Below are 18,511 nucleotides of genomic sequence, written 5' to 3' on the forward strand. Positions count from 1 at the left end.
TAGAAAACAGTAGGAAGAATTAAATTGGAGCTGGAGTTACAGATGTATTGTTTTTCAGTGGGTACAGGAATCTGAATGCAGGCGCCATCATTATACAACTAATACTTTACTGATTATCTCTGGCCCCTTGAGCAGATCTTACATCTACTTTCAAAAGTACAGAGATTTTTTACAAAAATGTGAGCAAAGAAGTAGGGACACATATTGTTTGTTGTTTATCATTGAAATGTAACCACTTAACAAACCATGTAAGTATATTTATACCAGTATTTTACTGTAAGGAAAATTGTACATTTTTTTCTGTAAAAGATCTGACTTTCTTATGATTGTTATTTCCCTAGGTGTCATTTTATTCTTACCAGGCTTCTTTCTCTCCTTTCTAATTATACTTTGGAGATATTTGTTCATAAACAGCAAAGAAGTTCAAATACCCACACTGATCTTTATATTGCTGAATAATCTAATGAATGGCCTCCCTTTGTAATGGTGAACAGTATGTTTACATGATAGATTTACTGTACTAGGCTTATAAAAACAGGTGTTTTTAGCTTGTGTGAGCCATGAGGAAGTTGCTCCTACCTTGAATATCCCTTGTCAGCTGGCCCAAGATGATGTACTTCCTGGTGCAATTGGTTGTAGTACGCTTTCCAGTTGAAATCAGCAGCCCTCGAATAACACACAGAGACTTATTATTAATTATGAAAGCTTGGCATTTGCTTAGGCTTTTTTCTAATTAGCTCTTACAACTTAATTAACCTGTTTCCTTTACTCTATTTTCCATCATGTGGCTTGATTTGCTTTCCTCTGTCCCGTATATCCGACTTGTTCTGCCTCCCATTGGCATTTTCCAAGCACTGAGATTCGTCCCTTTTTCTTCTCTCTCTGCTGGAAATTGTGTGTATCCTCTCCTGCCTAGGTATTAGCCATTCAGATCTTTATCACACCCATCACAGCTGCTGTGGAATGTCATTCTGTATGCTGTGAATGTGTGTTGATAAATAAAATACTGATTGGCCAGTAGCCAGGCGGGACATAGGAAAACTTTCAGCCACAAATGGCGCCCAGAGGCTTGAGTTTCCACCTGAAACCTGAGAATACTTAATACGCAATTTTAAACTGAGCCAAAACCAGGTTCCTGCTTCATGTCTCATGTTGACCATGAGATTCCACAGCATTCAGTCTTGAGTGCAGGATGTACCCTGTGGTCTCCAAGGTACACACTGGCGTCTCCAAGCCACACAGAGCACTGCATGGCAGATGTAACTATTGCTTGTACACAAAACAAACAACACCAAACAAACAACAAACAAGAGGTTTCTGGGGTACATGCTACTTTAATGGAGGCATAGAACCACTGCTTCTGAGAGCTGATGGTACACATGGCCTACAATTCTCTTCCTGTTTACTTAGGTAATGTTATATCCTTCTGAGGGCTTTGATATATTTGAAGGCTAGATTAGTATAATTTTCCTTGGTTATAATAAAAATAAATTAGATGTAAACTTTAGACTCATAAATATAGGATAGATAAAACATTTTCTTTAATTTTGCCAAATAGAAATAGACTAGGTATTGTAACTGTATTTCTTGTTTGGTAACTGTTCTATTATATGTAATTTTACTATGTTAAAGTTATAACCTTCCTGTTTGATTAAACAGAAAAGGGGAAGTGCTGTGGAATGTCGTTCTGTATGCTGTGAATGTGTGTTGATAAATGAAATGCTGATTGGCCAGTTCCCAGGCAGGAAGTGTAGGCAGGATAAGCAGACAAGGTGAATTCTGTGAAGAAGAAGGCTGAGTTAGGAGTCTCCAGCCAGATACAGAGCAAGCAAGATCTGAAGATAAAACTGAGAAAAAGTACCAAGCCATGTGGCTAAACATAAATAAGAATTTTGGGTTTATTTAAGTGTAAGAGCTAGTCAGTAATAATCCTGAGCTAATGGCCATACAGTTTATAAGTAATATAAGCCTCTGTGTGTTTACTTGGATCTGAGCTGCTAAAGGACCTGGCAAGTCACAGGAAAAGTTTCAGCTATACACAATAATACATCTTCATACACTGTACAAATATCACACAATATTTCCCCCTTTTATTTCAATTAAAAGGAAAAAATTTTAATTCTAACATAATAAAACTATATACCATGAGAACAATTATTACATTATTATAATTTTCAGTGTGTTTGTATTTGGCAAATTTGGAGAAAGTACTGTAATATCTATCTTTTTGAGTCCAAGTTTTATTCCTAAACCAGTTTTCTATCATAATTTGCATTACCATCCTAAAAATACCTTTTTAAATCTAAAACATTTTAGATAAACAACTTAAGCTTTCATGTTTCTCAACCTTATAAACATTACATCTCTTATGTAAATTTCTGAGTTTGGTAAGAAGGAAAACTGTAAGTATCTACTCTTCAACCCCATCAAAGATCAGAAAAGGATATAATAATACCTGAGTAAACAGGAAGTCCAGAGCAAACAACTTCCAAAACTATAGAAATGGCAAAGACAGCTGGCTGCCTGGACAGTCACTCAAGGTTCCTCTACAATATTGGGGCATTCATTTTCAGCCTACAGGCCTAGAATATCTGACAGAGTTTTCTGTGGAGCAGGAATTTTGAAGGACTGTGCTACCTTGTCTTGGCAAAGTTCTGCTGTTGCTTTCTTTTGTTTCCTTCTTGTCCAATTTTGACAGCATACTGTCAGCAGTCAAGGCAAGGGCGGTTTCTTGCGCTTGCTAGTTTTGCCACATTGAAAGCAAATTCCATATGGAGTTTTGTGGATACCCATCATACTTTTTGATGTAAATTTGTGCTGCCAAGAGCAGACATGTCTCAGTGTCATGAAAAGCCTTATGCTATTAAAACATCTTAAATACCATATTCTGTAGATCTCTGAAGTGTTTGAAGACGACTAATCTATCTAAAATATGTGTTTGACCTTGAAAACATACCTAACATGACTACATGTCTGATTGTTATAGAAGACTACTAACCTGCATTTCTTAATTATCTTAAATAGTTTATAATAATAGTTTTCAAGGACTGGAAATTTACATTACATTGTTAAATGAACTGCATAGGTACAATACTCTAACAAGAGTAGAAACGTATATACAGTATAACAAAAATAATATTAAATTTATATCAGTATACAAAATCCATACCAATATAAAATATTTAAGACTAGTTGTTGCTTTTTAGTTTAAAAGTAGATTCAATAATCTATTCTTTTATCGTGTTATTTCTGTAACCCCCAATTTTTCTTTTTCAGAACAAGATTCCTGAATCTAATCTTCTTTGCTTAGTTTCCTCTCTAACCATGGCCAATAACAACTTGCAACTAGCCCACCTAAATAATGATAAAACAATCCACCAAATGACCAGAAACCACTCATCCCTCCTTTTGGGAATATGGGTTTTGTGTTCTTAAGAGTACTTTGCTATTTGGGGGCAGTGGCATCTTTAGGGGACCCTGAGAATATTGAGATTATGATTAAGTCCTGGGAGAGCTAGCTGTTGTCCAGTCTCAGTGTAATGGGAAAGTACAGGGCTTATATCTGAAGTTGGAGTAGTATATGGGACTGGACTATCTTAGCTACCTATTTTGAAGTTGTCCTGAGCATTTTGTAGTCCAAAGCCACCTTTGGGTGGTGTTTGTCAGCCTAGTGATATTATCAGAATCCAAGTGGAATCGTCATTCTCGGGGCCCATCATCGTCTTAGAGACCTCAGAGGTCACTTCCCAGAATAGTTGTGGTTCACTGCAGAAAATCTCATATGTAGCCGATCTCTGAGAGATTAAAGGACTACAATTGGTTAAGTACATCTGGGATACACAAGCTCTGTGCCTAGTTACCTGCTTTAGTCTCAAGCCTGAAATCACATACAGCAAGGTGATTTGCTTATCTCTAGAGTTAGGTAGGACTTTATATCACCATTAATATCATTGCAGAAAGTTTATATATATGCATATATATATATATATCTTATAAATACTGAGATAATATTTATACCTTAAGAAAAATTTTAAAGAATCAAAATAAAACCAAAGGATTATGAGATTTATGGCAGTAGAATAGTCCCTTAATTTTTTTTTGTCCCATATCAAGTGACTCTTCTGACATGAGACAGAGATTTTAGATTTTTCTCTAACAAGCATGCTTGAGTGTAGAGAAGGAGAGAGCTACATTCTAGCTCAATAGCCATCTTTAATTTTCAAGTGAATTGGGACTACAAAAAGACCATTTGCCTTATATGTCTGTAGATAACAGCAGTAATAAACATTTGGGAAGATTTATGAAATTTTATCCTGTGTAATGTGTCATTAGGCCAATTTATTCTTTTTGGGGAGATATTTTTGGGTCATATTTGTCTTTCTTCTTCTGATGTCTCATTTGTCCAGTGGTCTTCAGATTTCTTAGTTGGATGTTTTTATTTTCTTGGAAAGACAAAAACCAAATACTGCCTCAACCTTGACTTTGGGGACTTCTCTTTTTTTTGCAGGTTATATCTGATCAAATATAAGTTGGTTTAGATGGAATGGTCATGCTGTTTGATGAAATGTCACCTCTCCTTATCAAGGGTTATCTCTTGTTTGAATCTAATCTTTATCAATCTTGACAGTAGTCATAGCTTTTCTTTTCCTATGGAAACAAAAGCAAAACCTCTTCCCCAACACAACATATAACCTGGTTTCCCTTCTGAGATCAACACATCTTTAAAGTATACAAACTGATTTAATTCAGCATTTTTTTTTGTTTATTTTGCATTTTGTTTTTGTACTATCCAATCTCTCTTCACAGCTTTCACTCCTTTCTTAATAGTATTTAAATAATTTAAAGTTAATAAAACATTGTGTAATTTATCTCTTGGGTGCTCTATTATCCCTTTCTGTTTATTAAGTATATCTTTTAAAGTACGATTAGATCTTTATATAAATGTTTGTCCTGTAGTATTGTATGGTACACCTGTAATATGCTTTATGTTGTAACATGTAAAAAACTTTCATTTAACTAGAGGCATGCTGGAGCATTGTCAGTCTTAATTTGTATTGGTATTCCCATAATGGCTGTAACTTTTAATAAATGTGTAATTACAGAATCAGCCTTTTGGATCAGAGGAGATAGAGAGGAGGTAACTGGTCACATCCCTGCTGCTTCTCTGATCTGTCAGGTTTTACCCTGATCTTTGACTCCTGAATTTTATTAATAATATTTTGACAAAATTTTATAAATTACCAAAGCCAAACAAAGCTAAAAATGTGAATAAATGACATCATAATTAAAGGTTTACAAGACACAATTAATTTACAGGCGTAACAATTAATTTCACTAGTGTCCTGGCATCCAGATTGGATTCTTCACATGAGAAGTCTTTGCATCGTCTATTGTTTTTCTCCATCTCTTTCTTAAGGGATTTAAAGTTTTCACTGTGAAAGGTTTTTCACTTTCATAGTTAGATTTATCGCTGAATATTTTACTTTATTTTTTAGGATTGGGAGTGTTTCCATGATCTCTTTCTCAACATGCTTGTTATTAGTATATGACTTCTGATTCTTTTAAGTTGATTTTGTATTCTGCCACTTTGTTGAAGTCGTTGATAATTTCTGCAAGTTTCCTAATGGAATTTTTGGGACTTTTTCAAATATATATTATATTTTCTGTAAATAAGAATACTTTTACTTCTTTTTTTTTATTTGTTTCTGTTTAATTTACTTTTCTTGTTGTTCCTGCTATTGCTTCAAGAACTATATTGAAAATGAATTGGGATAGTGGATAACACTGTTTTTTTTCCCTGGTTTTACTGGGATTACTTTGAGTTTTTCTCTACCTAGGATGATGTTGGCCAGGTATATATAGACTTTATTATGTGAGATATGTTCCCTCCAGTCTTACTTTCTTTAGAACTTCAAATATGAGGGTACATTGGATTTTTGTCAAAGGCCTTTTGTGATTGTTGTCTTTAAATCTATTTATATGATATCTTAGTTAGGGTTTTTGTTGCTGTGAAGAGATACCATGACCATGGCAACTCTTATAAAGAAAACATTTAATTGGGGTTGGCCTAGAGTTTCAGAGGTTTAGTAAATTGTTGTCATGGTAGAAATTAAGGCAGCATGCAGGCAGACATGGTGCTAGAGAAGGAGCTGAGAGTTCCACATCTGGATCCACATGCTGTAGGAGAGACTGTGCCAAAATGGGCTTAGCCTGAGTATATGAGACCTCGACGCCTGCCTCCACAGTGATACACTTCCTCCAACAAGGGCGCACCCACTCCAAGGCTACACCTCCCAAAAGTGCCACTCCCTATGGGCCAAGCATTCAAACACATGACTCTATGGGGACCATATAGATTCAAATCACCACACACATATGATTTATTACATATATTGTATATGATGAGCCATTGCTCCACTTCAGAAATAAAGCCATGCTAATTGTGATGGATTATCTCATTGACGTAATGCCTGTATTCACTGTACAAGTATTTTAATTGTGATTTTTACATTTATAAATTGTGGTGGTTTGAATGAGAGTGGCCATCATAGGCTCATTTGAATGCTTAGTTACCAGGGAGTGGAATTCTTTGATAGGAGGAAGTGTGTTGCTGGGAGTGGGCTTTGAGGTGTCTCAAAGCCCATTGGCTCTCTGTATCTCTCTCTCCTCTCTCTGTCTCTGTCTCTGTCTCTCTCTCTCACGTGCATGCACACACACACACACACACACACACACACACACACACACACACACACACTCTGCCTGCGGATCAGGATGTAGCTCTCTGCCACTGCTCCAGTATTGTGTATGTGGCCATGCTCCTCTCTATGATGATAATAAACTGAATCTCTGAAACTGTAATCAAGCCCCCAATTAAATACTTTCTTTTATATTTCCCTCAGTCATGGTGTGTCTTAACAGCAATAGAACAGAGTCTAAGATAATGGTTGCCAGGGATACTGACCTGCAATTTTCTTTCTTTCTCATATTTTACTTGGTTTTGGTGTTAGAGTAATACAGACTTTTTTTTTAATATTTTTTTTTATTTTTATTTTGCAATATAATTAAGTTCTACATATCAGTCACGGATTCCCTTGTTCTCCCCCCTCCCCGCCCCCCTCACCTTCCCCCCAACCCACCCCCCATTCCCACCTCCTCCAGGGCAAAGCCTCCACCGCGGACTGAGATCAACCTGGTAGACTCAGTCCAGGTAGGTTCAGTTCCCTCCTCCCAGGCCGAGCCAAGCGATCCTGCATAGGCCCCAGGTTTCAAACAGCCAACTCATGCAATGAGCACAGGACCTGGTCCCACTGCCTGGATGCCTCCCAAACAGATCAAGCCAATCAACTGTCTCACCCATTCAGAGGGCCTGATCCAGTTGCTGACCCCTCAGCCATTGGTTCATAGTTCATGTGTTTCCATTTGTTTGGCTATTTGTCCCTGTGCTTTATCCAACCTTGGTCTCAACAATTCTCGCTCATATAAACCCTCCTCATTCTCGCTAATTGGACTCGCAGAGATCCACCCGGGGCCTAGCCATGGATCTCTGCATCCAGATCCCTCAAGTTGGATGAGGTTTCTAGCACAACAGTTAGGATGTTTGGCCATCCCATCACCAGAGTAGGTCAGTTCGGGCTGTATCTCGACCATTGTCAGCAGTCTGTTGTGGGGGTATCTTTGTAGATTTCTGTGGGCCTCTCTAGCACTTTGCTTCTTCCTATTCTCATGTGGTCTTCATTTACCATGGTCTCCTATTCCTTGTTCTCCCCCTCTGTTGTTGATCCAGCTGGGATCTCCCGCTCCCCCAAGCTCTCTTTCCCTCGACCCTCGCCCTTCACTACCCCCACTCATGTCCAGGCTGTTCATATAGATCTCATTCCGTTTCTCTGTCATTGGGCAATTCCCATGTCTTTCTTGGGGTCCTGTTTTCCAGTTAGCCTCCCTGGTGATGTGAGTAGCAGTCCAGTCATCCTTGTTCCACATCTAGTATCCTCCTATGAGTGAGTACATATCATGTTTGTCTTTCTGAGTCTGGGTTACCTCACTGAGAATGGGCTATAGATCTAAACAGAGAATTCTCAACAGAGGAAACTCAAATGGCTGAAAGACATTTAAGGAATTGCTCAACATCCCTAATCATCAGGGAAATGCAAATCAAAACAACTCTGAAATACCACCTTACGCCTGTCAGAATGGCTAAGATCAAAAACACTGAAAACACCTTATGCTGGAGAGGATGTGGAGCTAGGGGAACTCTCCTCCACTGCTGGTGGGAATGCAAGCTTGTACAACCACTTTGGAAATCAATATGGCACTTTCTTAGAAAATTGGGAATCAATCTCCCCCAAGATCCAGCTATACCACTCTTGGGCATATACCCAAGGAATGCTCAACCACACCACAAGAGCACTTGTTCAGCTATGTTCATATCAGCATTGTTTGTAATAGCCAGAACATGGAAACAACCTAGATGCCCTTCAACGGAAGAGTGGATAAACAAAATGTGGTACATATACACAATGGAATACTACTCAGCAGAGAAAAACAATGACATCATGAGGTTTGCAGTCAAATGGATGGATCTAGAATACAGACTTTTAAAAGAAGTTTGGAAGTACTCCTTTTGCTTTTGACTTTCTGTTTTTGAACAAGTTATGAAGTATTTCTTTCAGATCTTCTTTGAACGTTTGATAGAATTCTAGGCCTGGGGTTATTTTAGTCAGAAGACACTTTTAAAATGCTTTAATCTCCTTATTTGTTATGTGTAGATGAATTGCTAAACAGTCTTATTAAATAAAAAACAGAGCCAGATACAGGGGTGAAAACCTGAAAGATGAGAGGAATAGGAAAATTCACAAACAAACCTCATCTCACTGACACCTCAGCTTCCGAAGAGACCTCTACTTCCTGTATACCCACACCTGTATGCCTTTCTGTTCTGCTATCTCATTTGCTCTCTCTGTCCAGCTGCATCACTTCCTCTTCCTGCCCAGCTCTATCACTTCCTGTCTGTCTGTACAGACCTCCAGACCTCCATGGTTAGTGCTGGGATTTAAGGTGTATGCCCCCACACCTCTCTCTTTTCCCAGTGTGGCCTTGAACTCACAGAGATCTAGACAGATCCCTGCCTTCCAAGTGATAGGATTAAAGGTGTATGTTACCATTGCCTGACATGTATGTTTACTATAGTGTCTGGCTTTTTCCTCTAATACTCAAAATAAATTTTATTTGGGGACACAAATAAAATATCACCACATTTTCCCTTTTTTTGTCTAATAAAAAATAAAAAATTTGTAACTAATATAAGAATAACTATATACAATAAGTACAATAACTATATACAATATATAGAAACAATAAATATGTCAACAATGTCTAGTCCATTTGCATTTGACAAATTTAGCAAAAATATTCCATTATCTATCTTATTTTGGTGAGTCTAAAAATACACCTAATTCACTTTCTATCCTAACTTGTATTACCAACAGAAATCTATCTTATGATGTCTTTCAAATTTGTACACTTTACACCTCTTAGTGAGTTTCTTTTCTGAATTTGTTAACTAGGAAAACTGTAACAACTGTCTAATCTTCAACTCCCTCAGAGACCTGAGAAGGAAATAATATTGCGTAGTAAAACAGGAAGTGCAAACAAGTGACTTCCAAAAATTGTGAGTTATGACAGAAACAGCCAGCTGCTTGGACAGACCCAAGGTTTCTCTGCAATGTTGGGGCATCATCTTTGACCTACAGGCTTAGCATATCTGACAGACTTATTTATGAAGCAGGCTATATGCAAGGCCTACAGTTCGACCCCACGTTCCATGCCAGTATTCCATGTACCAGATAAACTTGAATTCTGCCAGTGTCATGTCATGATTCAGGATTTTAAATTCTGGAAATTGCTGGTGTTTTTGGAATTTGGCTTCCCATTCTTCACAGCTTCATCTCCTTTATTAAATACCAGTCTACCATTGAGAGATTAGACTACATCAGCCTAGTTACTTCTCCAAGAATAACTGCTCCGCTGCACACCAGGAACCATTGGCCCACTGCCTGTTCAGCTACCTTTGAAGAAAGGGGAACTGTTCCTTTTCTGGATTGCAAAGCAACTTCAGCGATGGTGCCATATTGCCCTGGCCTCAGAGGACGCCTGTCGCCAAACTGCAACCACACTTGTCTTGGCAAGGATAGGTAGTCCTTTGTCTTGTGTGGACCGGGCTGCGGGACTGCAGGGGCTTGGCAGGACCAGAGAAACCTTCCAGTTACATTTGACACTCACTGTTGGGCATTGATCCACATAGACCTAAGAAAGCTTAAAGATTCTGAAAGCACAGAAACGGAGCCACACTAAGCTTCCTAGTTTCACAGTCTCATGCCATTAGCAGCAAAGAGACTCATCTCCCAACAGCTGCCTGTGAGGTGGAGCTGGCCACAAGCCTCCATATACTAAGGAGCTTGGCAGATTCCCACCACAGTACACAGTGGTGCCTCTAAGCCCCACAGCACAGTGAGTGGTGGATTTAGTTTTTGCTAGTACAGAAAAAAAAGTAGGAAAAAAAAAAAAAAAGAAGAGATTTCTGGGCTATATGCTGCTGCATGGAGGCACGGACCCATTGCCTCCCAGTTAGTAGAGAGCATGGATCCCAGAACTAATGGTGAATTACCTCTGCTATGTTGGGAACTGAGTTGGGCAGAGTCAGCAGCCAAGTCTGCCTCTTTAGTACTAGCCACTGTAGTTTAAAGCAATAGATTCACAATAAGACAGATCAGATGGAATAAACCCTAAACAGTTTACAATGTGTGTAAAAATGTATGTAGGCTCTGAAGAGAGAGAAAAATGAATATAGAGAGTTATATAAAGAAATAATTTTAAAAAATAAAGTCTTTAAAGAGACAGTAAAAGTATATAAAAAATAAGCCATGTAAAGATGGATATTACACAGAGAATCTGGGTTGTGTTGTCTTTGGAACTTTGAACTGCAGAAAGACATTTGATTATAAAGGCTGCTGAATTAAATCAATATATACATTTTAAAGGTATCTTGACTTCAAAGTTTGTGTCTAAGGATACATTGCTTTGGAAAGGAGGTTCTGTTTTTGTTTTCACAGAAGATAAGAACCTGTGGATTGCTTCCAGGCTAATATGATTTGATCAGCCAAGACTCCCTGAAAGGTCTCTAATGACACCATGACCTAGATCATCCAACATCCAAAATCAGCTTCAAAGCAACTGGCTGAGACAATCCATCCTCACAGATGCTACAGCCAAGATTTAACTATAATTTTTAATTTTCTCAGGACCCACATAAGATTACCAGTGCCCCCTGTCAGCAGGAAGTAGTAGGAGAAGCTACAACCAAATTCCCAAAACATTGTTTGTAAATATTTATTTTTATTTAAAGGGGTTTGGTTATAAATGCAATCTCATTCTAAAGAAGAAGTGTGCATATTATAGATATGATAGATAATGAGTAACAATTTGTTTAAAATGTTTTACATTGTTATGGATTTTAGTTTATTGATACAAATTTAAAGTTAATTTTGTCATACTCTATATTTCTACTCTTGTTTAAGGTATGTTTGTGCAGCTCATTTGAAATTGCAATGTATAATTAAGAAATACAGATGAGTAATTAGTCATCTATGATAATCACACTTGTAGTCATGTTGGTTAAGTTTTCTAAGTATACATAGATATAATTGAATTAAGTAGGTGATCTTCAAACACTTCAAAGTCCTACAGAATATGGCATTTAAAATGTTTTAGAATCTTAGACGTTTCTGGACAGTGAGACACATCTGCTCCTGGTAGCACTCATTTACTTAAAAGAGTAAGATGGGCATTGAAGACACTCTATATGGAGTTTTTCTTCTTCTTGGCACCAAATGGCCATTTGGGCAAGAACCTGCTCTTGCCTGGACTGCTTGACAAGATGTTACATAACCTGGGCATGAGGACCCATAGGAAGGTGACCTCTGAACTTTGCAAGGCAAGATGGTCCTTCAGGTTCCTGCTTTGCAGAAGAAACTGCCAGTCATTCTCCAGGACCCAGAGAAGCACCTGAGAGACTCTAGGCCTATAGGCTGAAGAAGAATGCCCCAACGTTACAGAGGAACTTCAGTGACTGTCCAGGCAGCCAGCTGTCTCTGTCATTCTAGATTTTTAGAAGTTGATTTCAATGTACTTCCTGTTTACTTAGGTAATATTATATCCTTCTTAGGTCTTTGATGTAGTTGAAGACTAGATAGTTATAATTTTCCTTGGTTATGATAAAAGATAAATTAGATATGAAACTTTAATGACAAAAGATAAATTAGATATGAAACTTTGGACTCATAAATATAGGATAGATAGAATATTTTCTTTAATTTAGCCAAATACGGATGGACTAGATATTATAATAGTAATTCCTGCTTGATAACTGTTCTATTATATGTAATTTTACTATGTTAAAGTTAAAACCTTCCTTTTTGATTATACAGAAAAGGGGAAGTGCTGTGGGATGGATTTCTGTATACTGTGTTGCTATGATTGGTTGTTAAATAAAGCCGTATTGACCTATGGCAAGCCAGCTTAGAGGGAGACAGGAAATATAAGCAGATAGACAGGAAGTAGAAAGGCAGAAGGGAAGAGACTTGAGCCAGTTGCCCAAGGAACAACATGTAATGGGACATAGGTAAAGCCAGGAAAATTGGCAATACATAGATTAATAGTTATGGGTTTATTTAAGAAAGAAGAGCTAGGTAGCAAGAGGCGTACCATAGACTCTACAGTTCATAAATAATATAAGCCTCTATGTGTTTACTTGGGACTGAGTAGCTGTGGACTGGGCAGGACATATAAAAAATTCTGACTACAAGCCGGGCGGTGGTGGCGCACGCCTTTAATCCCAGCACTCGGGAGGCAGAGCCAGGCGGATCTCTGTGAGTTCGAGGCCAGCCTGGACTACCAAGTAAGTCCCAGGAAAGGCGCAAAGCTACACAGAGAAACCCTGTCTCGAAAAACCAAAAAAAAAAAAAAAAAAAAAAAAATTCTGACTACAAATGGTGCCCTGCTTCACAGAGGAGACTGCCAGACATTCTACAGGACCCAGAGAAGCACCTGAGAGACTCTAGGCCTATAGGCTGAAGGTGGATGCCCCAATGTTATAGAGGAACTTTGGATGACTGTCCAAGCAGCCAACTGTCTCTGTCATTCTAGATTTTTGGAAGTTGCTTACAATGCTCTTCCTGTTTACTTAGGTAATATTATATCCTTCTGGGGTCTTTGATGGGTTTGAAGACTAGTTATGATTATAGTTTTCCTTAGTCATGATAAAAGATAAATTAGATATGAAACTTTAGACTCACAAATATAGGATAGATAGAATATATTCTTTAATTTTGCCAAATGAAAATAGACTAGATATTGTAACTGTAATTCTTGCTTGATAATTGTTCTATTATATGTATTTTTACTATGTTAAAGTTAAAAATCTTCCTTTTTGATCAGACAGAAAAGGGGAGATGTTGTGGGATGTTTTTATGTATGCTGTGAATATGTGTTGCTCTGACTGGTTAATAAATAAGCTGATTTGGCCTATAGCAAGGCAGGTTAGAGGCAGATGGTAAATCTAAGGGGACAGACTAGAAGAAGAAAGGAGAGGCAGAGAAGAGAAGTCATTTGCCAGCCAGACACAGAGGAAGCAAGATGACAAGGAAGAACTGAGAAAAGTTATCAAGCCACATGGCTAAACATTATAAGAATTATGGGTTAATTTAAGTGTAAGAGCTAGTCAGTAATAAGCCTAAGCTAATGACCAAGCAGTTATAAATAATATTAAGCCTCTGAATGTTTTTGTTATAAATAATATTAAGCCTCTGAATGTTTTTTTTTTTTAATAAGCATTGGTGGGACCATGGGACCAGGTAGACACAGAGAAACTACTGACTACAGTTATGGGTTTATTTAAGTTGTTTTCCTCTTGTTGGTTTAACTTTAGTAATTTTCATGAATTTAAAATTGCCCTGTTCTTTTAGATTTTTCTAACTTAATAGAGTATGGTTTGTAAAATATTCCCTTATGCTATTCTGAATTTCTTTGGTGTCCATTGTCCTGTTTCTTTGTTCATTTCTGATTCTGTTAATTTGTGTCATCTCTTTCTTTGTTTGGTTACTTGGACCAAGGGTCTTTGATTGTGTTTTTTTTTAAAGAACCAGTTCTTTAGATTGTTTGCATTTTTGTATTGTATTCTTTGTTTCTATTTCATTAATTAAGGCTTTGATTTTTATTTCTTTCTATCTATTGGACTTGGTTTGTTTTGTTCTTGTTTTTCTAAATTCTTTAGTTGTATCAAGTCATTTATATGTATTTTTCTGATTTTAAATATGGGAACTCAGAGCTATATTTTCCCTTATATGACTTCTTTCAATGTGTCACAGAGGCCTTGCTGTTTTGGACTTTCATTGTCTTGGAATTCCTGTCACTTTTAACATTTCTATCTTGATTTCATATTTGACCGCTTTATCATTCAGTAATGCGTTATTTAACCTTATGACTTTGTAATTACTAGGATTCATTTTCTGTTGATTTTAAACTTTATTTCATTATGGTCAGGTAGGAACCATGAAGTTAAGTTTTCCTTAATTTTTAAGATTTGTTTACTTATTTATTAGTTTTAGATAATATTTTTATTAATTTGTTGAGAATTTTACACAATATTTTTTGGTCATTTTCACGCCTTTCCCCCAACTTCTGTGAAATCTACCTTGATCTCTTTACCCATCCAACACTGTTATTTTTCTTTTTATCCTTCTTTTTATAAACTATATAGTCCAGTTTATGTTGGCCAACTGCTCTTGGGAATGGGTCCTATTTTCCATTTATCTATCTATCTATCTATCTATCTATCTATCTATCTATCTATCTATCTATCTATCTGTCTGTCTATCTATCTGGTGTTTTCAACACATCCCAATTGCATTTTCCCCTCCTTCCACTCCTCCTCCCATTCCCCCCCCCCCCATCCACTCCTCCTTTGTTTTCCTTCACAAAACATGGCTTAACAAGATGCAGTGAAACTAGGCACAAACCCTCACATCAAGGATGGGAGAGGCAACTCAGTAGGAAGAAAAGGGTCCCAAGGGCAGACTAAAGAGTCAGAGATAATTCCCACTTCCACTGTTAGGAGTCCCATAAAACACCAAGCTAATAACTATAACTTGTTTACAGAAGACCTGCTACAGTCTGGTGCAGACTCTGTGATTGCTGTTGAGTCTCTGTGAGCTCCTATCAGCCCTGCTTAGTTAATGTCTGTGGGCTGTGTTATCCTTGTGTTCTTGACCTCTCTGGCTCCTACAGACATTCCTCCCTTCTTCCATGAAATTCCCTAAGCTCCATGGAGAGGAACCAAATAGAGAGTTTCAGTTTGGGCTCTCTCTCCATCCAATATTGGGCTGTGGGTTTCTGCATGTCGTCCCATTAGCTGTTGGCTTTAGTCGCACCAATCTGAGTATAGCAGAATATTGATGGAATCATTTCATCGACTTATTTTTTTAATTATAGATCTCGGCCTAGATGAAACACCCATGGTCACATGATTGAAGAAAACCTACTCCTTTTGAGCAGCCATTATAAGCCAAGGGTGGGATTACATGCTCACCTCCCCAGTGTTTACATAAATTTTAAAGGAGAAGTGTAAAGAGAAGGATTCTGTCTTTCTTTTTTCTCTCAAAAGATAAGTTCCTCCTGTTATGTACAGAATTCACAGGACATGGTATGTAGGAAATTATTAGATGAGATTGAGAGCATTATCTCAGATATGAACACTTGAAAGTGAATTCCATATGGTCAGCAATTTTTTTTGTATGTTTGTTTAATCTTTGTGTTCATGTATAGAATAATCTGTTACATGATATTTGTTCCTTAAGCAATTTTTAATACATGAACTAATAAAATATATTAAATATTTTAAGATAGATATACTTTCTTTTAAATGAACTTTAGCATACTTTTAAATTTTCCAATTTTTTTATTGGCATATTACTTGTACCAAAATCTTTATCATGGAGTTTTCATACATGTGTACAATGGACTTTGATTCTATATGCCTTCATTTTCTTATTTTTTTCCCTTTCTGATGTTTCTGTTCTCCCTCTTCCTCCCAAAACACTTTAAAAAAAGATTTTACATATGAATGAATACATGCAGTTCTGAGTTTAGCTTGTTTCTCTTTATTGTTTGCTCTCCTGTTTTATTAATTTTACTCGGTTATGTATATTTACCATATTCCATTTACCTACTGATTCATTGATAGGCAGTCAGGCTGATTCTTGTGGCTATTGTGAATAGTAACTACAGGATATGAAGATATTCCTATTTTATACAGACTGCGTTTTCATTTTTACCTAAGAGTGCTATAAAATGATCTATTCTATTTGGAGTTTTGGGGGAAGTTTTTTACTGAATTCCAGAGGGGACTTGCTAATTTACCGTCCTTCCAACAGTGTTTAAAGGTTTCTTTTTTTTTAATTTTAATCAATGTTTTTGAAAATTTCATAACTTACAAGTATATTTTGATCATTCATTTTCCCAACTACCTCTGTCCAAATTTGAATGGTAATCTATAGCCCAATCCCCTCTCCTCTTATGGCCTTTTTTATTATCATTATCAATAATTTCCTGAGTCTAGTTAGTATGCAGCATATGCATGCTAGGTACTGGGCAGACTACCGTGGACACTTTCCGTTTGCTGCATCTCCACCAACTTTTGTTGTTTTTGTCTTCTTGATGCTAGCCATTCTGACTATGGGGTAGAAATTAATGGTAGTTTTGATTTTAATTACCTTTATGAATAAGAATTGAGCATTTTCTCTCATTAGTTTACATGAGTATTGTCCAGCTCGTTTGCACATTGATTAGGTTATTATTTCAGTGTTGATTTTTTTTAGTTTATTGTATTTTCTGGATACTAATTCTCTGTGAGATGAATTTCTTGCAAAACTTTCTCTCATTCTCCCAAATTTTCTGACCATTTCTTTTCTATGTAGCTTTGTAATTTTGTGTACTTCCTCCCAATTCTTGCAGTTGTGTCTTGAGCCTTTGGAGCCCTGTTTTTTAAGCCTCTAATTTGAAGTGTTTTCTCTATACATTCTTCTAGCAGTTTCATTTTTTTTTATTCCATTTTGAATATATCTTTGTTGGGAGAGAGAGAGAGGAATCTAGTTTCACATTTATACCTCTGAATGTCAGGTTTCCTAAGCACTATTTGTTGAGATGACAATCCTTAGAATATTTTTAACTTAATATGTTTTTGCTGCATGGTTTTTATTTTTCTCCTTTATGTTTTCATGTAATCGTATTAAACTTAACAAGTTCCACTGGCTCTCAATCCTAGATGAAGAACTACAGGCAGCTAAGAAATGATGAGAGCAGGAAATTCGCTCCTCGAGGTATATCACTGCATTTGGTTATGTAATACTGAGTAGCCAGCCCTAAAATCATTTACATGCAAATAACATTATACAGACTGAAGAACTTGTATTTATATATTTAAAAGTGCTCGAATGTGCGCTCGTGTGTGTGTGTGTGTGTGTGTGTGTGTGTGTGTGTGTGTGCGTGTGACAGCAATTAAAGAAAACGAGGCTATGAATTTGAGAGAAGGGGGTATATGGGAGGTGTTGGAGAGAGGAAGGGGAAGGAAGTGCATAATGTAATTGTATTTTAACTTCAGAATATATTAATTAAAACATTACAACAGATTGAAGGCTGGGTATATTGGCACACAGATTTATTTCTTGCATTTATAAGGCTAAGGCAGTTTCCAAATGGATACTTGCAAATTGTAGCTTATACACATGCACACACACAAATAAAAATAAATCTTGAAAAAGAGTATCAGAACTAGACATAAATGTGACTATAATTATGATGCCTGAGTGGGCAGAAGTTGAATCTCTAGGACTCTTAAGTCACTAGAATTATACCAGGCATTATGAGAAACAACTGAAAGTATTTTTCTGTTAATGAAACTTGTTGCATGAATGTATTGGTCTTATAATAAAACCCAGAGCCAGATATTGCGGTAAATGCTGAAAGATCAGAGGAAACAAGCCAAGCCACTTCTCACCTCACTTACTCCTCAGCTGAAAGGGGAAGATCCTGTCTCCATGAATCCTCAGAGTGAATGCCCCCGAGTCCTCAGCCAAAAAGACTGAGTTTCTGTCTCCTCCCGCCTTATATGCCTTTCTCTGCCCAGCCATATCGTTTCCTCTCTCAAGTTTCCTAGTGCTGGGATTAATGGTATGTGTGCTTCAAATACTGGGAGCAAAGGCATGAGATCACAAGTGCTGGGATTAAGGGTGTGTGCCACCACTGCCTGGCTCTGTTTCTCTTTTAAACTGGATTAATCTCATATAGTCCAGGGTGGCTTTGAACTCACAGAGATCTAGACGGATCTCTGCCTTCTGTGTGCTAGGATTAAAGGTGTGTGTCACCACTGCCTGACCTCTATGTTTAATCTAGTGGCTGG

General features: G+C 37.2%; 1 protein-coding gene across 6 annotated transcripts in view; it reads left to right on the forward strand.

Annotated features, from left to right (window-relative positions):
* Xrcc4 (X-ray repair cross complementing 4) overlaps positions 1-18,511 on the forward strand; it is a 257,737-nt gene that overhangs the window by 41,127 nt on the left and 198,099 nt on the right. The window contains exon 2 of one of the 6 annotated variants that reach the window (XM_052743630.1): positions 17,378-17,432. The exons of the other annotated variants lie outside the window; for them this stretch is intronic. Within the exon in view, the coding sequence (XP_052599590.1) occupies positions 17,378-17,432 (55 nt within the window). The remainder of the gene's footprint in view (positions 1-17,377; positions 17,433-18,511) is intronic. 6 annotated transcript variants of the gene reach the window in all.

The sequence above is a fragment of the Peromyscus californicus genome, unplaced genomic scaffold (assembly GCF_007827085.1).
Source record: "Peromyscus californicus insignis strain IS unplaced genomic scaffold, ASM782708v3 Scaffold_18__1_contigs__length_77618521, whole genome shotgun sequence".
Classification (NCBI taxonomy): Eukaryota; Metazoa; Chordata; class Mammalia; order Rodentia; family Cricetidae; genus Peromyscus; species Peromyscus californicus.